Below are 25,005 nucleotides of genomic sequence, written 5' to 3' on the forward strand. Positions count from 1 at the left end.
ATATATATATATAAATCTGCCTGAATGACAGACGCATAGTTGGTCCATTTATGTGTTGCAACAAATCAGAGGGCACGCTGACGTCCGCGCGGGGCCTCCTGCTCACCCTGTAATGATGAAATGTGCGTCACTCAGCCTCAATAGAAACTGCCACATTCCTGCAAGGCCTAAATTGTAATACTGGAATGAAAGATGAAAGCCTTTCTGTGCAGGAGCGTGCCAGAAAAAATCTCTCTCATGCGTATGATTTAATGAAGCTGCCCGCTGAGCAGCATGTACTTCGCTGTGCACCTCCAGCTTCTGTTCGTACACAGTGTCGTATGAAATCTGACGTTTCCTTTGTGTTGAGTCCCCACATGGAACAGTCGCAAATTGTTGGAACAAGAATGCTTCAATTCTGTTTTATTTAAGTCTGATTTAATCCTGCTTTAATCAGTTCAGCAGCTGTGCTAATGTGATTGATCATTTGAAAAACTTTAACAATCAGCCTTTGATCAACAAAGAAACACAAAGGAGCTGAAACTGGGCCTTAGTACACCAAGGCAAATATTACATTAGCAATAATCCATGAATAGCTGTAGGTTTTATCTCTGTTTTAGATCAACTTCATGTGATTTTATTTTTAATAAAAAGTTTCGTTTTAAGTTTAGACCCAACTTTGACAGCTTAATTATGCTACTTTATATATTCTTAACAACATTTCACCTGGGTTGATGTTAGTCGACAGACTTTGGAGTTTGTGATTTTTTTTTTTTACACTTAAATATTTGATTGAATAAAAGCAGTTTAATTATATTTTAATAACACTGTACTTGTTTTAAATCCTTAACGCCACAATATTAAAATGCTTTGACACTAACGTTGCAGTAAGAACCAGCGATAGATTAATTTTGTAGTAAACAAATAAAATTATGTTTGCATCTGTGTGAAGTTTTGAAACAAAACGTGTTAAATGCTAACAGAAATAATTTTCTGTCCAGGTAAAATTTGAAATGTAGTAATTGTTTTAACTTTAGTGGAGAAAAGCTCTTTAAACTGTGGATGAGAAATTGCTTCCAGGTTAACCTGCTCAGCTAACTACATGATAACTTCAGCTCCAGCTTTGAATTCTGCTCCTTTATTCTTTCCAGATGTGGAGGCTTTTGCTAAAGCCATGGAGACGGAGACAAAGTCTGATCAAGACGGCGACTCCAAAGACAAGAAAGACGACGATGAAGACATGAGTCTGGACTGAGCGCTCTTTTAAGAAATATTATTATTTAATGTATTTATTTTGCTGCTTAGCTGCCGTTTTATTCCCGCCACACCTCAAGGGTAAAGATTGTGGTTGATGTAGTGGAAAGTGTGACTCCCAGCTGATAGTGCTGTGTTGAATTAATATCTACTGATGTAACTGGGTGAACATGTACTCCACCTGCATGTCAGCTACTAGCCTATCCTGTCCAAACATGAGGGAACAGTAAAAATAATAGAAACACTTGTTAGTGTCTGACTGTTTTTGTTTTAGTAGCCAAGAAGACAAGTCAAACTTAATTTTTCAGTGTCTTAAAATATATTTTAAAAACATTCATTTTACGGAACAGTGTAAACACACAATGATCATCCAACAATTCGACAACAACCGTACATTTTCTGCACATCGGTTATTTTGAACACTTTTTTAAATTTAATCACATCAGGCAAACACAGTAAACTGAATCACCATTAAGTAAGAAGACAGATTCTTTCCCAGACAAGACCAACATTTAAAGATCAACCACAGAAAGACAAATGTCACTTCGATCATTAACAATTTCACTGCCGCTGTGATTTCAGGCACTTTTTGTCTGTACTTGACGTGTTTCTACCGTCCGGTTCATCTATTCATGGAGTCACAATGAAAACACCACAATCTTCCAGTGATGATCGCTACGGCGTCTTTGGGTTTGACTTTACAAAAGATTAACGGCTCAGTCGCACTAGAGTAAAATAGGTTGACAACCTCCGATGTTCAGCTTTTGGAGAGAGGTTCGGCGCGCTACACCCTCAACATCTGGGCCACCGCTTTCAACTGCAGGTCACCTTTTCTAAAGAAGCAAGTCTCTAAATTTAGACTCGCTCGAGGTTTACCAGTGAGACAGGAATTATTTGCAAACACACAGACTGATTGCAACATGTTGGCAGAGTCATTTTGCACCAGTGAGTGGAACAGGACACGCAACTACATCCTTTAAATCTACGCGATCCTGGTTGGATTCTAAATAAAAACAGTTCATGTGAATTTTTGTGTAGATCCAACAGATAGTTAATTCCCACATTATCACAAACTGATTGCATATAATTAACATCATTCATTTGCTAACAGACTGCTTGCAACTCAAAGTTTCTTTGAAGACTGAAACTGAGTGACTGCAAGCCTGAAAAATGTCTTTGACGCAACGTTCTCAAGGTCATTTTACATAGTTTGTTCCAACCCTTTTTCCATAGTGTGACTGCACCAAAAAAGAAAAGAAAAAGAATTCCTGAGAATTAAAAGATAACTAACCAGTGCATTTTACAAAACATATCCCTGGGTAATGACACGAAACAAAAACAAGAGGAAAAAAAATGTTTACTATAAATAAGAAACTTCCATCATCCTGTTTCTCTGCATGTGACACCACAGCACAGTGGAAATACTGGATACAAGCACGACCAACACCAAAGTCAGAACACAGAGCTGCCACAGGAGTCTGATGTTTTCTTACTATTCGCGGTAAATACGAGAGTTTGGCTGGATAATTGTGAGACATAGTACAAATATCGAATGGACGTAAACAAATTAAAGGCCACTTCTCCCCGAAAAGATGTTTCCCACTTACGATCTACAGTGTCATGTTTCAGGCTCATTGCTAAAAATGCTTCAGCGTCACAGTGGGTTTACAAGGCATTTAAAAAAGAAAAAAAGAAATCAGCAATATGTCTTTTACAATAAATACTATACAGGCTGTATAGTAACAAGAAAGGTGCACATGAGTTTTTTTTTCTCTTTTTTACACACACACACACACACACACACACACACACACACACACACACACACACACACACACAGAGCGTACCTTTACAAAGACGTTAAAACAGGGTGGCATCCTAAAAACCCACAAGAAACCAAAATAAAAGCACCATTAATGTGCTCAGTGAACATCTCTAACATAGAGCTCATGACTGGATCAACATGAGAACGTCACACCTACAAAAAGACATTCAGGGAGAGAAACACATGCCATCAAGTCTGAGTGTAACCTAGTTAATGTACAGCAACAATAAATAGTACCACAAGTATTTATTTCAAACACCACAGCTTATAAACTGGTCGACACGCCACACATGTGCACGTCCTACTCCGCCACGTCTGGTCTAACCTTGCTGTACCAGCCTTCGGTAGTGCGGCATGACCTTGCTCTCGGGGAGATATAGTCCCATCTCCAAGGCAACCAGTACCGGGAACTCCAGAGGAATCAGTTCGCGTCTGTTTATGCGGAAACGCTCCTCCAGCTTCTGCTCGTCCACGGAGAGAAAAAGCAGAGGAAGAAACAGGTGGTGATGATGATGATTTGTCCTGTTGCTTTGTCCATGCCAACAGTTGACTTAAATGATCTGTGATATCTTTTTCTTTCTTTTTTTTTGTTATTAAATAGACCTGCACCATGAAGCAGGACTCCATATTATTAAGCTAACTTCAGGTTCAACCCTGAGTTTTCTTTAGTGTTATGAAGGTGGTTCATTGTCATGGTAACTTATTTTTAAGCATATTTTGTTCAACATAAGAGTTCAGCCTGTAAGAAACCACCAATTACTGACCAATCAGATCTCTAACAAACAGTTTGCGGACCTCAGTGCACAGCTTTAGATCTCTTTCTGTTGAGCATCAATCAAAAAACAGATTTATTCCTCGCCTTTCCTCCTGTTGGATGCATATTTTATAAGCATCGACACAGTGATGTGTTCCTAAAACAGTGACACTGAGACAGTTTCAGCACTGTTCTCTCAGATCAAATAGAAAGACAGGATTCAAACTAGCCTCCTTGAAAAATTCATATAAAAGGTCAGTAAGTGCAAGATTTAGTTGCCCTATTTCACAGTATTAAGGTTCACAGAAAGATAAAAGTGTTTTAAAATGACCCTCTGCTAACAGGAAAAATTAGGAGCCTATGTTTGAACTGAGGTCTGATCTTCCATGAAAGGCGACACCATTTTCCAAAGAACTTTTTGGCTGGTAGGCGTAGATTTTGTGCGTACTGATCTTGGGAATAACAGTAAGACATGAGCCAAACATGTAACACTGAGAACAGGGTTAAACCTAAAGTTACTTCAACAATTCTGCCTCCACAGTCGAGACTTAGTTTGTCGACTTTACACCGAATAAGGTTTTAAAATGTGTTGGGTTTTTTGAGAGCAGTGCACGTTTCTTCATTTTTTTTAAGTTTAATGGCACTGCATGCCTGTTATTACACCAAACCAGTGAAAAGGTTCTTGGGTCCAGCTGACTGGACCCGCAGGCCCGTTCACCACCTGTAAAGTAAATGTAGTGAACTGAACCTTCACTAATGATTAGTTTCTTCTTACAGTTAAAAATGACAATAGAAGTCATAACAGTTTTCAGCTGCTATCCACAGCTAGCTTACGTTAATAAAAAGTTAAACTGAAAGCTGGCAGTATGCAGACCACGATTATCACAGTTGACTTAAAACTCGCTATTATAAAACATTTTCGCTAACTCAAATGAAAATTAAGAGTTTAGAAAAACTAAGTGAAAGAAAATCTACAGGTTTTAGTCTTTTTTGAGACTGCAGATGTTCTGCAGAGCTGAGTTTATATTATTGTAAAAACTGTTCTGTTTCTGTTGGTCCTGAAGAATGCACTGCATTATATGATTGTGGGTCAGTTAAAGTCTGGTTTTAGCACTACACTGCACACTAGTTACTGCTCTCGTATGAGCAGAGAAAGGTAGGTAGTTACATTTAAACACATCCTGTTTTGTTTTCTGAGTGGAAACTTTACTTACATCAATCAGCTGTTTAACTTCTGGCTTTCTCAGATCGCTGCTGATCTTTGCAGCCAGCAGCACGCACGCCGCCGCCACCAGCTTCCTGTTCTGCTTGTTGAGGCGTCCCTGCAGCACCAGCTTCTCAAAGTAAACAAAAGCCATTGCTATGGTCACCGGCTGGAGGCCGCACTCCTCGCTCACGGCCCTCATCTCTCTCTTCAGGCTAGAGGAGGTGAGAAGTCACAGTCATCAGTTTTCTAAGAAGGGCGTATTGTGTGTACACTCTGAACCAGATTACAGACCGAGGCCGAATCTTTAAAAGGCTCAAACTCTGAAAATCAGAGAGGAATGTGAGAAATCTGCACCTTCTTATCTTGCTCAGTGTCAGTTTAATGTGGGGAAACTTCTCCTTGAAAGTCTCATTCATGTCCTTCTTCAGGTCAGATGGTTTCACGTATTCAATGACCGTCGTCTGCAGAGATGGAAAAACAAAACCGCCGTGTCAATATGGAACTGCCAGGAATAACAGCCGCAGTAAAGCGTTTCAGCTTTGCTTGTGTTGATAAGGACTGCTTCACCAGCACACTCATGCTGGAGGTCAGAGACGAGTGACGCAGTCAGCTGAGGAACAATAAAATCATGTGAGCTGGAGATAAAGGGTTTATTTACTCTTCAACATGACTGCAGAACTGCTTTACAACAATTTACAAGGCAAATGAAACTGGCCTGTCCTGATTTCTGAAACAAAGGAGGACAGATGGGGCGAGACAAAGAACCAGGGAAACTCAGAGAAACTCGGTCACAGAGGACACGGAGAAAAGTTCACACCTGCTGTAGAAAACATGGTTACTGTAAGCCTGAGGACACATAACAGAGCAGAGAGTGAGAGGACGGGAGCTTTTCCATCACAGTCGTCTACACTTTGAGCTTCTGTACGACTCATCAAGCTCATTTTAAGACTATCAAAGAAGCCCTGTTGTGCTTTTTTTGACTGTCATACATTTACCGTCATATTAAACTTCCAGCAGCCAAGCTTTAGAGACTAAAATGAAAGTGTGGGGATATTTATGACCTGTGTATCATCATGTCTCCAGTCACATGAAAAAAAACTTTAACATGAATCTGTGCAGTCCTGTCAGTATAACATCTGCCCTTATATATAAAATTAAACGTGGGTCATTCAATTAAAAAAAAACAAACAAAAAAAAAAAACAGAATAAGATAAAATCAGCTGACCCTCTCAGAATCCCTCATCTGACTCCAAGTGGGGGTCATTTCATACATTCATTAATACTTTTTCCTGGAAACTACTGAAAATTACAATAAATAAATAATTCAAGGTGCATGATATTTTAGCCAATGTGATTATAAGTCTGGTGTTAGTTTTGCTAATAGCAACTTAATATCTGTGATGCTGAGAACAGAAACAAGCATTGGTACCCTGGATGTTTGATCTGGTTTCTAATAATTTACTGAAGAACACTTTAAAAAGTGCATTTTGGGTAGACTTTCAGGGTCATCTCACGGTCATATCATGGGATTGATAATTGGCCAATAATAGGTTATGTCACATGAAATGTCTTCTTTTTAAGTGTCAGGTTGATCTCCTAGTCGTGATTCCCTCTGTGTTGGTATAATTAAACAACGTGATTGTTTTTTTCTGCTTTGAAAATTTTCATGTAGATATCTACTGTATTTATGAAGTCATGGGGCTCAAATATACTTAAAAAAGGTAAATAAAAATAATAAAATGCCAAATCTCAACCACTCTGTGTCTAATCTGAGGGCCTGTAACTCTGTAACTATATTATGAAGGTAGCATTTTGCATGCTTCAGTGAATATATTAACTCTATTAAAATAAAAAATTTTTCCAGACATGACTTTTTTTAAAATATGTAACACTGTGTACAATCACGGCCCACAGCGTCATGGAAAACCAGAGGAACAGCCGTGCCTTGAATCATTTCTCATTGTATATATATTTTTCATTACTTTCCAGCAAAGATTAATAACAAATTCATCAACTGAGCCCCACCTGGATCCAAGTTTATTTATGTAGCTATTTGCAGAAGTCACCTCTTGTTAGAAACTAACAGGCGGGTTAGCTTCTATAGCTAGCAGCATGTACAGTGTTTGCTCTGGGTGTGGTGGTGCTGAATGAAACTGCACAAAAACATATTGAGCAGCCTCCTGCAAACACAATCCACTGCTGCAACAATCCCATTTCAAGTTTTTGGATGTGAAATGACTTGTGGCAGACTGGAATCTGATACAAAAACATGAGGGAAACTATTTTGGATTTTTTTTTATATCCTCTGATGCTTTTTTTAAGTAAGAAATGCTTTGGGAGACTTCTGCAGACATCTGGGAGTTTTGGATTGAGTCGTAAGAACAAACGTGCACACAAACATTTACTTTTCTGTGTTGTCATTCTGTGTTTGCTCCACTGTTACTTTCCATGTCTGCAGTCTTTTGTATTGCATTTGTGGAAAGGTTTATTAGTAACCTGGTTATCCATTCACATGGTAGAGAAAGCGCCTCCTTCGAGGACAAACCTCACTGTAAAAATCAGGTTTCTCTCATCCCCAGCAATACAGATACAGAGTTAAACATTTAACAGCCTCAGCTCCAGTCAGCATTTGCTCTCGTTTGTAACTGCTATGAGGTTATCAGCTGAACATTTTTAGATTTTGGACCTTTTAGTTTCTGTCACATGCTGCAGATGATTTAATGGAACAAGGTGGTGTATGCTCAGAAGGTTTTTTATATGATGTCCAAGGGAGAGAATATCTCTAGTTTGCTAAAACAGGCACTCAGCCTTGGAACTCCTCTGGGAACTTACTTTTAAGCATTATCTAAAGTTCCTATAATTTCAGTGGGGATAGGGACATAAAAATGCAATTATAACTATCACAGGTCTAAGCTGATTAAAAAAAAGAAACACTTAAAAAGTTTTTATGAGCGTTTTTTTCCTCCTGGGACTCCTACAGCCAAATTTGCAGAGAATTCTCCAAAGATTTCCAATATTAACACCTCTGGCCCACCCACCAGAGGAAGGACAGCCAATAAGAATGAAGATGGCTTAAAGGGAAGCAGGAGGGGTGGTAAATGCCTTATTTCAGAGTGGATGAACTGGTGAGTTGCACTGAGGTCTGGTATAAAACACAAAATGTGAATGAGACATGGATGCTATTTCCTCAGTTAAAATTAGTTGAGTTTTGATGGCAAAAACAACACCACAGACGAACCGATGATGAACGAACACCACCTCTATTATAAACCTGTGTTTATAAGTTAGCTTGTAAGATGAACCCCCCCCCCCCCGAGTTTCTTTTTGTTTTGCTTGGTTTCATCTGCTGCGATCTGATAAATAACTCCCCGACTAGCTGATAATGAAAGTAAGAGCTGCAGCCTCACTCACCACGTATGATGCAAATATGAGAACCCGCTTGTGTCTCCCGCAGGGCCACTGAGGGTCACTGAGCAGGTTGGGGTCATATTCCACCACCTCCTCCACATCTGAAATCAAAACACACACACACACACACACACACACACACACACACACACACAAATGAGTGAATAATTACGGCTCCGGTCAGTTAGGATCAAGATGCAGGCACACATCTGTAAGCTTCATACATGGGTCCTGTGCCGCGCTGTTGTTCAGACGAGCAGGGGTGAAGCCCTTCTGCCCGTTGCCTTGGAAACGTGACTGAGGGGTCTGGGCTGTGCAGTTATCTGGTGGACCACCGCTGCTGCTGCCACCGCTCTTTTGTCTCACCAAGGCATTGGTTGGATAAAGAAACTGAGCGTAGGACACCGTCTGAGGAATAACGAGACAGTCAAGTATCTACCTTTTCATCAGTATATTTAGTTACAATAAAAACAAACAAACACAAAGAAACCAAACAACAATCTGCTCGTCCAATTCCCCCCCAAAAAGGGCAATCCAGTTTTGACAAACTCTGAATATACTGCACAGATGAGCAAAGTACAGCTCGAAGGATAGAAGCCGCCTGCAAATCATCACAGTTTGGTCCCCGACATCCACTCCCAGTCCCAAAAATACATAAATAAATGAAATAAATTAAAAATCAATACAAGGCAGCACTATGTTCATGAATCTCGAGGCAACTGACTGTAATGACTCTGACCTGATATTTATTCAGGTTTAACAGCTAGAGCGCTCATTTACTCAAGCATAAAACAGATTTTTATGTTTATCAAATATCCAGAATTAGCAGTAAACATGCACTGTGCTTATATGCATGGTCACCCAATATAAGCTCATTTTGAGTCAGGCAAAATTCTTCAGATTAAAACACAAAGTTGCAGCCCTTTTTTCCATATGGAGGAAAAAAAAATCTTTATGTGCAGGAAACACTTTCACCCAGAAAAAATAACCTGATATGTCTACCAGTTTCATGGAGTTTACATAATTTAGTTAATAAAGTGCTCTGGAAAATAAAAATGTGTCCACCTCTGATCTAGTGATCTACTCAATGTCTGGTATGTTTTTAATATAGTGCACAATCTTCAGTGGCAAGTTACAGTGTGCTAGTCTCAGATGAGTATGAGTCACAGCACAAGCAGAGCTTCAATCGTGTGTATACTGTAGGTATCGCAGTACATCAGGCTGGCACTCACCTTTCCACAGGCACCCATCTCCACACCTTCCAGAGAAGGAAGCAGATCAGCAGCCACCACCGAGGAGAGTCTTTGCCTCTGAGCCTCCAGCTTAGGGTCACTGTTCATGAAAAGACACATTTATGTGACCGTTCCACCCACTCCTGCACACTCGCTGCCCTTTTGAGAATGATATGGATCAAACAGGAGGAGGATGGAAACATAAAAGTGAAGGATGGGTGCTCTCTGCTTGGGATGGTGCTTTCTTTGTACCTGATATTTGAACTCTCTCCATAGGGCAGCACTGAGAAAGCAGCGTAAAGCGACCGCTTGGCACAAATCAGCATGATCCTGCAGGACACAACAAGTACAGGCAGACAAAACAGATGGTGTGTCAGTCTACAAGCAACAGCTACAGTCACCACTACTCTGCAGCTACACGAACACTCATCAGCTGCAGCGACGGCAAAATCAGTCACACAGCCGCTTCTGCGCTTGTCAGTACTAAAGCTACACAGCTCTCGACAACAACCTAAAGCAGGAGGCGGGAACCATTACATTCAAGTCACAGAGGTATTCATAAAATCTGGATCACAATCCGTTTTTTCAGGGCATAAAAACCACAGGTATGCCAATACTGAGAGCGTTTTCTTTGCTTTAATAACAGCAACGCTGCAAATATTCAATTAATATTTTAAAGAGGACGTGTTCTGCTCATTTCCAGCTCCATATTTTGTCCTTAGGCTCTACTAGAGCGCTTTGTGTGATTCACAGTTGAAAATAATCCCTATTTATCTTACTGAAACAAGCTGATTTAGCTCCCTGTGAGACAGCATTCTTCTGAATGGTTGCCCCTAGTAAATGAGAGTGTTTGAAAGGCAAGATCCATGTGAGTAGAGAGATATCTGCTCTCAGTGACATCTCATAGAGCCAGCATTGGGAAAAAAATGACTGAAACATGTATTGGTAGTCTGAAGCCTAAGCCTTTGGCTAATAGACCCACACTTCTATACTTTGCGAGTCCATAACTCTGAATATTGGTGATTTTCGTTCTATTTTACAGCTGGTTATGAGGGAGTCAGGTGGGAGCCACTGATTGATTTTCAGTGGAATGATTTTCAGCTGCCACCTTTCCCACATGATGATTTGACCTTTGAGAAGTTCACCCTAAAAACAGTTTCTAAAGTTTTCTCCAGTGAAATATGAGAAAACAGATAAAACATCCAACGCACGGTTTGTTTCTGTTATTCTACATTACACAAATCTTTATATTTATACATATACATATAACTAGAGCGGTTCTGCTCTTGACATTATAATATCCCAAGATATCGATGCTCAAACTTTAACAGACCTTAAATGTATTTTTCAGCCATCTCTGGTACAATATGAGGGTTGCAGAAACATTAAGGCGACCTAAAAAGTGCCATATTGACCAACTTCTATGTATTTTGGGGTTTGTAATTCAGATTAGCTGATTCTGTGTTTCTTCTTATATATAGTGCATAAACCTCTGTGCAACTCGAATGTATTGGTAACACACAAGAGGCTGAAACTACAGCTGGATTCATTCAAACCAGGAACAGGCAACCAGCAAACACAGTAAACACTCACGAGGACTCCTCTGTGCTGACAGAAATGCAGACAAACAGACTGATCTACTGAGCAGCACCACAACCAGTACGTACTAAAAACAGCTCCCCACAAAAAAAACATCAATAACATACAGTCAGCAGCCACTGCCAACACTCAGCTGTAAACACGCAGCCCGGCTGACCCTCGGAGAGATACCAAATCTCTTGGGGGGGGGGGAACAGTATTACAACACTGACTTCTATTAGTGCTAATTACCTTATGGTATAAACTCTAAATGAGAGCTTCCCTTCAGCTCAGGAAGTAACACGCAATGTGTGTCTGCCTCAAACTGAAACAGAAAGCCAAACCTGTGGGACAGTTTGGGATTGTCATTGGTTTGCACGCACCAGCAGAAAACACTGAACACACATATGTATGCATGTGGGGATGGATATGAAGTAGACAGTGGATGTTGGATGGCAAATGGGGAGTAAGATAATCGATTAAAAAAAATAATTATTTGACATGTTTGTGCCAAAGTTTACAGACAGAATATTTCTTTTTTCGCTGTTGTGGTCAACCAGCTGCCAGCAGTGTGGCATTTCATTTCCCTGGCCCCCTCTGGGTTACCTTACTGTTGCCGTAATGGGGTGTTAAATTTCCACACTGCACCTCTTTTGGCTTTTGCTAAGCTTCCAGGGGTGATTAAATTCACTTTAGCAATCACAACTCTGCAGCTGTATCCCTGTTATTCCTCTGCAGCTTGTGCACCAGATAAGCAGCTTATTACAGAGGAGTACAACGCTGCTATATTTAAGGCCTATTTAAAAATTAAACAGATTTTTCTGCATTTTTTTACATTCCTCTGCTAAAATCTGGGTGGAAATATGTGTACAAACACTGCTCTGAGACTCACCTGGATCCTCGGGTATCGTACTGCCTCATACTCTTGATGAAGTGGACTTTCTTTGGCACTTTGGGTCCCGGTGAGCCAGAGACATTCCTCAGCCTGATTAAAACACCACTTTAATTAATAATGCTTTCACAACATAACCCAAACAAAGAGTGTGCACGTGTTAGGACTTTTACTGTAATCACAAATCTCTTTGCCTTATAGGTTTGGAGGTAAAGGCGAATTATTTGGAGTATTTTCACCACAGGGTGTTAAAAAATGTGCTTTATTTCATGCACTGAGCTATTTCACGTTATTTGTTCTATTGAAATTAAAAAATTACCTTTAGACTTTTATTCATTCTGTTCCTCTTCGTATTACATATAGCTTTTAATAGACTTCTGTTGCGATTATGATTATATTATATTCACACTTTTATTATTATATTTTGTATACATATACATAAAAAAAATGGGTTCCTTTATTTTACTTCAGCTTTTGTTTTGTCATGTCATATGTTTTGTTGATCGTTTTTGTCTGGCGTAGCAAAGGAATTCCCCAACTTCTGACATGAATATAGAACATGTTACATTATCGTTTTAATTCAGGACACAAATGAACACTTTTGACCAGATTACAGAGACATAACCCTGATTTAAGTGCTCGTGTTTAACATTTAGACCTACTGATAGCTAATAATACCGAAAATGCTGGAACCCATTAAAATCAAAGTGACTTCCCCCGAAGATACCAGCTGGTGCCGTCTCTTACGGAAGTCAGCAGCCCCGTTTAAAGGCCCATGTTGACACATAAATCACTAATGTGCTCACCTCTGCCGTGAATCCAGAGAATTACCGGCACCGACGGGACTGAGCGCGGCGGGCGTTGACTTGACACGGGAGCAGTGCGGGTGTCCGGTCGGGACGGGAGAAAGAGGAGTGTCTGGGGTTAGCGTCTCGGCCGCACTGGTATTATCCAAAAATACCTCGTTAGCTCCAACAGCACCTGGCCCGGACATTACCAAAGAAGGTCCACCCGGACCGACCACCCCTGGGAAACTGGAGGATGAGCCACTACCGCTTGCGGCGACGTCTGTCACCTGGGCGACAGGTCCTTGACTATCCGACGGCTGGGGCACAACAGCGGCACCGCAGTCTCTGTCCCTGGGTTGGGGCTCCTCAGCGGCTTTCTGGTCGACATTTCCATCGCTAGGTTGACACTGGGGTCGTCCGTCGAGTGAGATATTACTGAGAAACAGCAGAGCAGCCTGTCTTCGCCGGGAGTCCTTCGCTTTCCTGCGCTGGTCTTGGTGAGTCTTTGCCGATTTACTGCCAGTGGACTGTAGACCGCAGAGAGCGGTCGCCATTCTAGTTTGAAATGTGGCAGTTGAACGAAAAGGCAAAGCGAAACCGGTAAGAGCATATTTGCCCCACCTCTCTGTTTGCTGATTGGCTTTGAGGGTGATTATGCAAATTAAATCGTGTAAATACTGATAGGGGATTGGATATAGTCACCAAAATATTCTAGTTTCTTGTACCTGGTTGGCTGTAATGTTACAGTGGGAAGGGGGCTAGTAACAAAGGAAATATTCAATGGCTTTTATATATGACAACTAATCAATTATATCAATCAGAATATGCATAAATATTTTTCAGTCCGAGGGCATCAAGGTCTAACAACTAATGAATTGATCTAACAATCTTCTTTAAAAAAAAAAAAAAATGTGTTCAATGTAATCAAAGGTGGGTGAGTGTTTTTTCACATCAAAACATGGTAACAAATTTTATTAATAATATTAAACGAAGGGCCTGAATAGAATTGCCAGATCCACCTAAAGGCTCCAGTTGCATTTAAATAATTTCAATTTGGCTAGTTGTCTGATATGCAACACTGCATAGGTCTCTGATGAAATACACTGCAGTTTAAATGAGTTAAAGAATTTTGCCGTCAGTTACCTCTGTGTGTTTAGCATAGCGCTGCATCTTACTGATTTGGGAGTTTTATTTGATTTTTATGTATGTTGGCTGGATTGAGAGATTCTATAGGCCATTTATGGACATGCAATTCCTAAAACATTCAGTCAAGCTGGTGTAATCTACAAATGTTGATAATGTACTTATTGACATTTATTTAGCAATTTTCCACTCTTATTGAGCATTCAAGCTCTATAAATGTTTTGGTGTTTTATCATAAAAGAAAGTCTGAAAATCAACAAGGAAGCAAACATTTTTTTCTAGATGTGTTATATTCAAGCAGCAGTCTCTGGAGCTGAAAGAAGCCAATGCAACAGTGTCAAAAAAACTGCACTTCCTCTAGGGTTCAACTTGAGGCTGACTCCAAAAGTGAATCAGTCTCCAAAGACTGCCATCTTAAAATGTCCAACTTTATAGCATTAGCTATAGCAAAGCACGTTGACAGCCTTGCACAAAAACACTTTTGTTCTCTTTGGATCATTTTCCTATTGATAACAACTGCACACTTATTTATAAGTCATCCACTTGAATGCTAGTATGGCCTAAAGTCCTGCTTTGATTAATAGGTGAACGAATGCCTCCCTTTGGGGGTTTTTTCAAACACACCCAACTGGAAAGGATCCCAGGGTAAAGCCAGAACTCACTGGGGACATTACATATCTCATCTGGCCTGGGAATGACTCAAGACGTGTGGGTGAATGAATGATGACCCAAGTAACTGTAGCTGGGAGCTGTCTGCTAGGACTCACTTTTTAACTGGATATCTCCTTTGTGTTTGAATTATTTAACAAACATTATGACTTCCTGTGTGGGCCGGACCATCTAAGAAGTTTGTGTTTCACTTCTGTTGAATAAAATCCAAGTATTTCATTATTCTTTTACTTAATTATTGTGTCTGCATTAGAGCGTGACCCAATACAGGAATTTTAAAGACTGATACTGATACCAGTGCCGATATTTTCTGATTTAACATATCATATATCTGTCTATATTTTTCCATCTAGATTCACAAAAATAAACAGATTTTTCTAACACATGTTACGTGTAATTATTTATGAGTCCTTGCTAACCTAACCATTTTTTCATGCTTATCTAATTCAGGGTTGCAGGGGTGTCTATCCTAGCTGGATGACCCCTGGACAAGTTGACTGTCTGTTGCAGAGTTAATACAGAAAGACAATTCACCTAACCCCACTAACTGCAAGTTTTTTGGAGAAGGCTGGAGTACCCAGAGACAATGGGTGACATGGGGAAAACATGCAAAAGTCACAAAGAAAAGCCCCAGCCCGATAAGCCCCTTTTCCATTAGTACCTACTTGGATGGACTCGGCACAGATCGGTCATGTATCGCCACGACTCAACTCGGATCGACTGGTTTTTCATTACAATCCAGTACCACCTAGTGTGTGTGGTTGTCGTCATAGTAATGCTGCAGAGCATCCTGTGCCATAATTATTACGCGACATGAATGCTAGAACAAAGGTGGACGTTGATGCAAGAATATGCCTGCTGCTCGAGCTGTGGTTTTCGTTAGACTTGGGGGACCATGGCTTTGTTTTTTGTAGCCATTTCCCTTGTTCCCTCAAAAATGGCGGTTTTGATTTTTTTTGAGATCCTCTCAAGACTCATCGCTACTGACCAGCAAATCGGTGGCATGGAGTCTGATGATGTCACATTTTAGTACCTGCTCAGTATGCTTGGAACCCCAGCCAAGCAGGTACTAAACAGGCACCTGGTACCAGGTACTATGACTTAATTGAAAACTCCGAAAACTGTGGTGAACTGTGTCGAGTTGACCCAGGTACTAATAAAAAGGGGGCTATAGTGGAGACAAACCCCGTTGCTGTGGGGAAATTGTTCATTTTAACACTTCATTTAAAACTGGTAACCATGTAATAATTTTGTTTTATTGTCACAAGTCGTGGATTACTCAGTTACACTCTGCCCAGATCAGCTGTTTCTTGTGTTTGTGGTGTTCTAAACATATGGCACCAAGTTGCACAGTGCCCTCTGGTGGACAAACTATTGAACATTAAAGCTTGTAACATGGTTGAAGGGTGTTTCTGCCATTTCTTCTTTACTTTTTAAATTTTAATTTATGATAGATCAGATATCAGTTGATCTTGTCATCGCTTTAGCGCTCCTCCTCCTCATTTTGTTCACACCCCAGATAGCTTTCCTCAGGATGTCGTTGACAGCTGTAAAAAAAAATTCCTCGTCTTTGTATGGTTGCCTGTGATTTTACAGTTGTGACTCATTAGGAGAAATAAATGTTGAAGTGATATTTTCACACCATTGTTTGGCTTTTGAGAAAATTACAGCAGCACCTATTTAGCATTTGTGAACAAGTCAGTGGGAGCGTGAGACTGTAATTGTGAGATCAAAGACAGCTCGGCTGCTTGTTATCTCATTGTACTGCAGCAAGCACAGTTAATGGGACGGTTAGCACAATATTTGCATTTTGGTTCCACACTTATAGTCTCGTAGTGAGTGTTTCTCCGAGACAGAAACTGAAGTGTGAAAGCTTTTCCATCTCCTGAGTGGGAGCAATCAATAGGTCCTTTCCTTCCTTCACCATTTAAGGGAATTACACTGCAAGCAGCGTGCCAAAGAGGGGGCAGATTGTGTTGTGCTGATGTTTGGAGATGTGGGTAGTACTGACAACTTTAGTACTGATAATCCACTGATCCCCTGCAGAGATGGGATTAAGACTCAATCTAATCAGAACAATCTGTCGATCTGCCTCTGAAGTATCTATCTACAGCTGTGCTCAGAAGTTTGCATACACTTATCATGGGCATGAATTTTGTGGTAATTTGGGGCTTTTGCTGATTTCTTTAAAGTGATTTTTCTTCAGAGTGGAATGGTTGTACAGCTTACATCTATAAGGACTTAAAAAAACAAGAATTGGGTGCACAGGTTTTCTCTAATCCAAACAGGCTTAAAAGTAAACATACAGGTTCAATTTATGCACTCACCTCCACTAACATTTGATCAAATATCTCTTAGAAAGTTGCAAATCGATCAATACTTTTTGTAACCTGCTTCTGCCATAAGTCTGGCTGAATAATTGACCTTTTTTCTTAGTAGAGTTCATTCAAACTACCGTGACATTGATGCCCGTGACAAGTGTATGTAAACTTCTCACCACCAACTGTAAGACTGAAGTATTAAATCAATGTAAAAAAAAAAAAAGTCTTGAGTCTTGATAATATCAACCTCTATCAACATGCTGCAGGTTGAAACATGCACATGGATAGAATTTTATCTGTCATCATGTTTTGGTTGACTAAAATCAATGTTTGTTTGCCTACATCTAGCCTGTTGTTCCGACTCATTACAGTCATTCACCCTCTATCTATGCAAAAAGATAGTAACAGATGGTCAGGTAAACACACTGCTCTTTATTTTAGCAACAACAACATCATGAAATCATCTCCACCTTCTTGTTCCATCTTTTTTTTCTTGCTCTGAACAGCAACAGTCTGGCATGACCAGCTTAAGGCTTTTAGATTCTAGCTTTTGTGTTTGAGGTACAGCCCCACCCAACTCCTGCCACAACAAACTCATTTTATGGTACATTGTGTGGTTGTTATTGATGGATTGAGTTAGCACCATAATCAAAGCCTCTCTGGCTTTTTTTTTTCTTTGACTGCAGCAGGCGTGTTAAAGGTGCTCTGTGGTCTTTTTTTTTTCTCTTTTGTTTCTGCCATCTGGGAAAAACCAGCTTAAAGGACGGTGTTTACAACAAAACTGTCATAGACACAGCTTCAAATTATTTAAATGGACACGGCAGGACTCTCCCACATACACCCACACACACACACACACACACACACACACACACACACTAGCACACTAGCACACACAAAAGTCAGAAAATCTCTCCTGTGTGACTATTCTATAGAAAAACAACCCTGATAAAAGAAAGGAAGGTAAAACTTTATTTTATAAGTCCATTAATTAAAAATAATTTCCTCAAAAGATTCATGTAAAATGACTTTAATTCAGTGTAATTTGTCACTAATTATAGTTAAAAATGGACTGTGCTGAACAGTCCATTTTTAACAATTATTTCAATTCGGGTGGTGCTACTTTCAGCAGCTCCCTAATTCACGGGGTCGTGACTCGTGACAGGAGGTAGTGCTGCATGTTTAATTTGGCAGATTTTATATGCTGGATGCCCCGCAACCACAAGGGTCCGAACTGGAAAGCTTTAATTTGTTAGGTGAATTTGTAAACTGCTATTACACTGGGGTAAATTGTAATAAAAAAGGGCTCACTCATATCTGATATCTGGGCCAAGAGTTCCAGTTACATGCACTGATCACTGTTTTACGCAGGTGACTTTAAAATAAAAGCTTCTAAAAAGCTAAATCCTCTTCAGGTGATAGTTGACTGCAAACCCAGTCCTTCTTTCGGTCTCCACATGCACAGTTTACAAGAATGCATCCAAAACCTTCAGGAGGTCAACAAAACGTGTAAAGCTGTTGGCAATTTGTCTACAAATACAAAAACACTGTTTACAATAATTAGCGTAGAATGAATGAATTATATATACTAAAAAAAACTGTAAACTGTAACGGGTGGACTGGAATTCACGTGGATGTAACTTTGAGCTTTACTCAAAAGAATAAAGTCCCTTTTTCAAATATCTGCCCCTTACAGACAAAAGAAGAACGACTCTGGATTTAAGTAATAAGTACAATATTTCCACAATTTACAAGGGTCCTGTGATTTTGCTTAGTTTTCTCCAAGCGCTCTCTTTCTTTCCTCTTTATATAAAAGTGAAGCTGAAGATTCTCAGCTGCCCACGAATGGCACCAAAAAGCTTTGTCATCACTTTCTGATTGTCGTCAGCAGAATTAATTCTTTGGGAGACTCTCGGCCAATAGGCTTTCACAACACAGCGCAAAAGGAGTCTGTTTTGTGAACAGAGGCAACAGTCTGTTTGCCTCTGTTCACATCTCTGCTACTGTAGCAGTGATTTCCTCAAACCAGACTATGTACCATGCACCAAACATGGCCTTTCTCATTTTCAAGGAACACAATAAACAGCCCCAGGAGGAGCGCCAGCATCCAAATTTCCCAGATCCTAATAGGATTGTGCTCTAGAGTGATGTGTCAACACACACCCAATTAACAGGGGGTATGCCCCACACCCTATAAGACCCAAAAGATCTGCGAAGAGGAGTTAGACAAGTGATTTTAATGCTGTGCTTTAATATGTTCACTAAAATTTCTTTGGATGTTATTGATCTGCTTGTGCCAAACTACAAAACTAGTCCTAAAAAGCTTTTGAGGAAATTATTAGGAAATCACAGACTGGCAAAATAAAGGGCTACCAAAAGTACTACATGCCTGTACCATCAGTAATATCAAAGCTATTCTGTTAGGAGTCTGCAGCTATTTTTTAAAACACTGTTCAGACAACAAAATATGAATACAGTACAAATACAGACAGTGCTGTCCCTCTGCAACAACTTCTTCATTTTACAGTATTTTACATGTAAAGTATCATCTGTCCTGTTTTGTTTTTGTTGTGGAAGATGGATGCAGTATGAAAATACAGCTGTTGAGTCCTGTAAAATGCAGTGTTCAGTACATACACATTCTGGAGGAAAGTGCATCTTGTTATAATAGTGATGGCATGTCCCCAAAATAACAGATTGCTTGTAAACACGCACATAGCTTACCTTAAAAACAAAAAACAAATATAGTGTCACAGGAATGATGACAATCCCACTAACAGCATGAAAATGCTCAAAGCCTTGTCACAAATAATCACATTTTCAACTGTTTTTACATTCAACTCAAATGTTGCTTTTGATGTGCCCTTCGGATTAGAAACAGCATTTTCAGAGACTCCTTCAACATGAGTGAATAGCTATGGAAAATTGTGATTCGGGAGACCACTACCCGTGCTGCGTCTACATAAGATGGTGTTTAAAAATGCAGTGCGAGTCTACCTACTCACTCGGTGATGTTTGAGTTTTAGCTGCCATAAATAATCATGCATGTTGAAGGCTTGTCTCTGTTGTCGACCACCTGACGAGGATTTGCTGAAGCACCTTCGCCGAGGAGGACTTTCTGCCTCTGACTGATAACAGGTCCTCTTCTCTGCCTGCCTGTGATCCTCTCTACCTTCCATATCTTTCTGTAACACATCCTGACCTGAGAAATGATACAGAAACCAAAATATGCACCGTCACCAGACAATATCGCAGAATCTTGCCCCATGTAGAAAGTAAACACGCAACACTCCATCCCCTGATGTGGCTGTTTGTGGCCAGAACAGAGAGCCGTTAAGTAAGTGTGGAGTTAAACCTGACCACTCAGTGAGAGTCATCCTCCTGCCATTTTTATTTAAGGCAGGATGTCCACACAGGAACAAGCTGAGTCACAGCACCATCGGCGCATTACACGGTGGTTTCGTACTCCATCACTTCTTTGGGAGTGCTCAGGCAGCGGTACTGAATCCTCGGTGTAACGGGGGCAGCACTCTCGAGCACCAGGATGGTTTTACGCAGCCGACGGTCGATGAAGTGAGCGTCCCAGGCGGGGTACTTCTTCCTGGGCAGGTCTATCCGGATAACGGGGCCCTCTGTCCTGGGTGTGAGATGAGGCACTGGGGTCTGAGCTCCCCGAGGTGGCCGCACCTTAAACACATCCCCATCTATCCCCGGCTCTCTGTCTGACCCTTTAGTTCTCTGAAGGGTCCTGGGAGGGCTGCTTACCAGGTCAGGAGGGAGGCTGGAGGCTGGCGAGGCCAGAGCCTCCACGGGCACCTCCTTCTCCACTATGTAACTCCACCCTGAAACTGCACCGTCAGGGTGCAGCAGGCAGTAATACACAAACATGAAGAAGGTGCCCAGAGCGTAGCTGCTGGCCACCACGCACACCATCATGACAGCGTAAAAGTCTAAGGTACTCTGGCGCTCGCCAGTGCTGCGGTACAGGTACCAGAAGGTGGTGAGCGCCACATTCTCAACAAACACAGTGAGACTGTAGATGAGCATCCTGCAGCAGGTGCGCCCCTCTCTGACGCTGAACCAGCAGAAGATATAGACAATACCCACCATCATGTTATAGATGATTTCCTCCCATTTGGACATGCAGAAGTCCGTTTCGCCTTGAATGATCCAAAACGTCATGATGCACCAGTGGGCCACGATGAAGATGCCAAAGTAAAGCTGGAACACGGAGGCAAAGAGGGCAAACGCCAGTGTGCGAGCTCCGATGGTAAATAAGTGCCACAGAATCTGAACTATCACTGCATTGTAGGTCATGGGTAGCTTATCGTCTCGGGAGTCCCTCAGGACTTTCTGGTAGGAGGAGATCATCCAGGCGAGGGATATCAGTGAGGCAGAAGCTGAAAGCCCTGGGGAGAGAGCGGAGAAGAGGGAGGAAGAGAGACAGAGATTTGGCAAGAGGAGTAAGATGGGATAGAAATGGCTGTGAGTTAACTGTCTCACCATGTACCACAGAAAGAAAATGCACTTCCCTCATCTCAGTGGGAGCCTGATTGAGGCGAGCTCAAGTGACTCATCGCTCACAGCGTGCGTACAGTGTGGGCTGCAGACTCATGACTGACTGATGTGATCATGTGCATGATGGCTGTGGTGATTGGTCGTTTTGGGGGCACTTACCCTGAAGGGGCAGCACCTGATTGGCCCGGATCATGATGGTGAGCTGCAGCACGAGCTGAGGGGCGCTCTTCAGAAAGGACTCCAGAAGACGAAGCATGCTGATATCAGCGCTCTCAAACATCATGCGCCAATAGTAGTGACGCCGCTCTGGGTCTCCGTGCCAGCGGCTCTGCACGCCCAAATACAAGGCGTGGACATACCTGAGTATCAGAGGCAGATATATTTCAGAAACTTTCAGCGGTGCATTAGTTTTTGTGAGATGGAAAAGGCAGATTAGGCTTTAATGCTGTGCTTCAAAAACTTTTGGACATCAAACACAGACTCTCAGAAGTCATAACTCATTATTCCAAACTCTGGGAGCCGTCAGTACTTCTTGCCAGAAAGCTGGTTACTTGCCCCACTGGGATTTAGATTAAACTGAAACTGAACTAAGCAGCTCTGTGGTTATAATTTTAGTACAGACATCAGAGGGGGGAATGTGTGAAGCTTGTCTCCAGTCTCTCTTCAAATAAAATAAGTCCAAGGAGTTCAGAAAAAGTAAAATACGAGGAGCTGCGGAGAGAAAACCTTCAAGGCTGAAGGTTAGAAGGGAGAAAAGAGCTCGCTGCAAATCCTTTGTTGAATTCTTGAGCTTTTGCTGACATGTAGTCCCACCTCCATTCGTTCTGCAGTGACCTTGTATAGGTACCAAACAGGATGCTGCAGAAAAGCACACATATTTCTGCACAAATGTGTTTGCACTATGCAAATATACAGAGTGTAAACGATTATCGCTACAGAGCATCTACATGTTGGAAAATCACCGGTGGTTGTCACGGAGGACTGATGCTATAATCGCCTCAGTAATTGCCTCGGGGAGAAGGGTCAGAGAAGCCCTATGTCAACAAGCCCACTGAACCACAGGGGAGATTGTGTAACCCTTTTTTTGTTCTGGTCCCTGCTACACAAAGCGTGCCTTGGGATGGAACAGACTGGGAAAATAGAGCATATGTGCAATAACGAGGGTCAAAGACTCAGCCACACAAGAGGACGCACACACACACACAAACAGTGTCATCGCACGCCCTGTGTGTGACACGAGCCCGTATCACATCTCAAGCGCACTGACATTCAATTCTGGTAGCCGGCCCAAATTGATCCCGGTTCACCTGACTAATTGTGTATCAGTGACGACTCATTCCTGAGTTAACAGCTGAGGGTAAAACACACAGCGGTAATCCTCTTAATGTGCAGACACGCTGCTCTGAGAGCAGCAGCAGCAGAACGGCAATGAACGGGGCACGCACCACAGCTTTAATGGCATTACCGGTAATTCTGTGCCGCCACAATGTTTTAATGTGATCCAGGACACGCTCTCTCACACTAGTCTCCAGGAGGAAATAAGGAATCAATATATGTTATTACCCATAGGGCTGTCTAAAGAGGCAGGAAGAGCGAGAGCGAGAGAGGACAGAGATTATGCAGGCCTACGGATAAATCAAACAACTGATTTGCATCTTTCTTTCTACAACAGCCCGACATGTCTGCAAAACACAACTTGTCTTTGAATGTAATTTTGTCTAACCGTCCACCTACTACAGTTTGGATGAATGGCTCCTCCTGGCTGGCAGCAGTTCAAACCTGTCAAAGCCTATCAGGGCACTCCAAGCTTGAGCACCGACTCACCATCACTGCTTGAGTAGCTGACCTACAGACCTACTGCCATCTATTTGAGAACAATGCCAAAGTGTACACCGGTTTGTTTTTAGCGCCCAGTAATTAAACATGTTTGGGTATGAACATGGCTCGAAGGGAAAAAACTGTTGGGAGGTTTGAGAATATGGATTTTGCAAACATAAGAGCCAGAGCCTCAAGGTAGGAACCAAAAATACACCAAACAGTGATAGAGAGGCAAGTATCACTGTAAATGTGAAGCAACTCTCCTGACATTTATGACTATTATCCTTCTTCTTGAGCAGTCAGGCTCCTTCCTCCTACTGAACAGACAAGAGGATTTTTCTTCCTTCTTGTTTTCCTCCCATTTTACTTCATTTGAAGGGGATTGGTGTGGATGAGTTGGTGATTTTCAGACAGATGATTGACCTAGAAGCCAGCCAGGGGGTTGGGGGAGTGGAAGGGTGGAGTCTAAATCTGCCTTTCCATGCTCGTGAAAGACGTCAAACAATACAAAAAGATATTCTGGCATTTTGGGCGCAGTCCTCCCTGAATGATTAGGTTTCATAACTACAGGGAGTGATGCTGTGCTTTGAAAGACCCCCCCACACACACAGCCACAATGTGTAGTCCCCCCTTGGCTCAGATCACGCTTTGAGTGTTCTGACTTACCTCCAGACCTGTGCCAGCTGAAAGATGTGAATGAGAGCCTGGAAGAGCCAGACGAAGACTCTGCAGCACCCCCGGGCTCCTCCCCCGGTGCCCGGCCCTGGCAGCACCCCGGCCGCGGCAGAGCGGCCAGCGCCCCGCTCGCCGCTGTCCTTGGTGCTGATGTCGCGCTCCGACGCTGCCACCACGGCGGCCGCGGCAGTGCCGCTTTCCACGGTTTCCGAGAAATCGTAGGCGAACCATCGGAAGCTCAACACTTGCACGACCACGGACGGGACTATCACAAAGACCAGAGTCAGTACAAACTGCGGGTAGTACTTCCTTAGGTAGTAGTCCGCGGCCAGCCACAGGTCTGAGGCCCCGTCCGCGAAGAACACCAGAAGGGCGCACAGCGTCCAGCAGCAGTCCGAGAGGGTATAGCGCTGCTCGTCGGGACGGCGCTGGGGAGGCCGCGGGTCCGACCTGGAGGGGCACTCGGGTGGGATTGCGTTTCGGAGAGAGACGGGTGCACCGTCAGATTTCGCGGCCATATTTGTTGTAGGGAAGCGAGTAAGGGATGGGAAAATGATGGAAGGGGGGGAGGGGGGTCGCCCAGCCTGTCGGTCTGTAGACTATGAATGCGTGTGGGAGGGAGGGAGGGGAAAGGAGGCATGGAGGAGGGCCAGAGTAGGAGAGAGAGAGGGACAGGGGGGGGGGGGGGGGGGGGGGGGATCATTGCCGCTCCTCAATCATCGGAGATCATATAGGAAAATGAGATTTTAAGCGGTCTGAGCGGAGATTTCTCTCCATCAAAGGGAGCTGAGCTATTCGGTTACAGCGGGTAGCCTACTTTGGGTTTGTCCGTCCACAAATCTAGGAATTTATTAAAAGACAGAAGTGGGAGAACTACAGAAATAGTTTACTCGACACAAAGTAAAAATAATAAAGCTGAAGAATAAATATTACAAATAAAAGTT

General features: G+C 42.1%; 3 protein-coding genes across 5 annotated transcripts in view; 1 reads left to right on the forward strand and 2 right to left on the reverse strand.

Annotated features, from left to right (window-relative positions):
* Positions 1 to 1,477, forward strand: part of LOC101482586 (proteasomal ubiquitin receptor ADRM1) — a 13,315-nt gene extending 11,838 nt beyond the window's left edge. For both annotated transcript variants that reach the window (XM_076878050.1, XM_004546416.5), the window contains one exon: positions 1,131 to 1,477. In XM_076878050.1, the coding sequence (XP_076734165.1) occupies positions 1,131 to 1,234 (104 nt within the window). In that variant the 3' untranslated portion in view covers positions 1,235 to 1,477. The remainder of the gene's footprint in view (positions 1 to 1,130) is intronic.
* A 1,550-nt stretch (positions 1,478 to 3,027) lies between these two features.
* cables2a (Cdk5 and Abl enzyme substrate 2a) lies at positions 3,028 to 13,683 on the reverse strand. Of its 2 annotated transcripts, XM_004546417.5 has the most exons (9): positions 12,936 to 13,674; positions 12,130 to 12,222; positions 9,912 to 9,989; positions 9,660 to 9,759; positions 8,652 to 8,835; positions 8,431 to 8,528; positions 5,374 to 5,480; positions 5,027 to 5,231; positions 3,028 to 3,519 (listed from the first exon to the last, which is right to left on the reverse strand). In XM_004546417.5, exons 1-9 carry the CDS (start codon positions 13,469 to 13,471, stop codon positions 3,379 to 3,381), a joined length of 1,542 nt encoding a protein of 513 aa, XP_004546474.2. In that variant the 5' UTR covers positions 13,472 to 13,674; the 3' UTR covers positions 3,028 to 3,378. The 2 variants fall into 2 exon arrangements, with proteins under 2 accessions (XP_004546474.2, XP_004546475.2); XM_004546418.5 differs by lacking the exon at positions 9,912 to 9,989 and having other exon boundaries at positions 12,936 to 13,683.
* A 6,454-nt stretch (positions 13,684 to 20,137) lies between these two features.
* xkr7a (XK related 7a) lies at positions 20,138 to 24,641 on the reverse strand. The gene is made up of 3 exons (XM_004546419.4): positions 24,053 to 24,641; positions 21,728 to 21,927; positions 20,138 to 21,459 (listed from the first exon to the last, which is right to left on the reverse strand). Exons 1-3 carry the CDS (start codon positions 24,577 to 24,579, stop codon positions 20,498 to 20,500), a joined length of 1,689 nt encoding a protein of 562 aa, XP_004546476.2. The 5' UTR covers positions 24,580 to 24,641; the 3' UTR covers positions 20,138 to 20,497.
* Between the last annotated feature and the right edge of the window lie 364 nt (positions 24,642 to 25,005).

This window comes from Maylandia zebra, linkage group LG20 (genome assembly GCF_041146795.1).
Source record: "Maylandia zebra isolate NMK-2024a linkage group LG20, Mzebra_GT3a, whole genome shotgun sequence".
Lineage (NCBI taxonomy): Eukaryota > Metazoa > Chordata > Actinopteri > Cichliformes > Cichlidae > Maylandia > Maylandia zebra.

Bases quoted from the DNA above. Each gene is read 5' to 3' on its own strand.
- cables2a (XM_004546417.5), bottom strand. From the start codon at position 13,471: ATGGCGACCGCTCTCTGCGGTCTACAGTCCACTGGCAGTAAATCGGCA. The intron at 9,990-12,129 runs GTGAGTCTCAGA...TGTGTCCTGCAG, and splicing joins TACGATACCCGAGGATCCAG to GATCATGCTGATTTGTGCCA. The intron at 9,760-9,911 runs GTACAAAGAAAG...TTTCATGAACAG, and splicing joins GGAGAGAGTTCAAATATCAG to TGACCCTAAGCTGGAGGCTC.
- xkr7a (XM_004546419.4), bottom strand. From the start codon at position 24,579: ATGGCCGCGAAATCTGACGGTGCACCCGTCTCTCTCCGAAACGCAATC. The intron at 21,928-24,052 runs GTAAGTCAGAAC...TCTGATACTCAG, and splicing joins CAGCTGGCACAGGTCTGGAG to GTATGTCCACGCCTTGTATT. The intron at 21,460-21,727 runs GTAAGTGCCCCC...CTCTCTCCCCAG, and splicing joins TCAGGTGCTGCCCCTTCAGG to GGCTTTCAGCTTCTGCCTCA.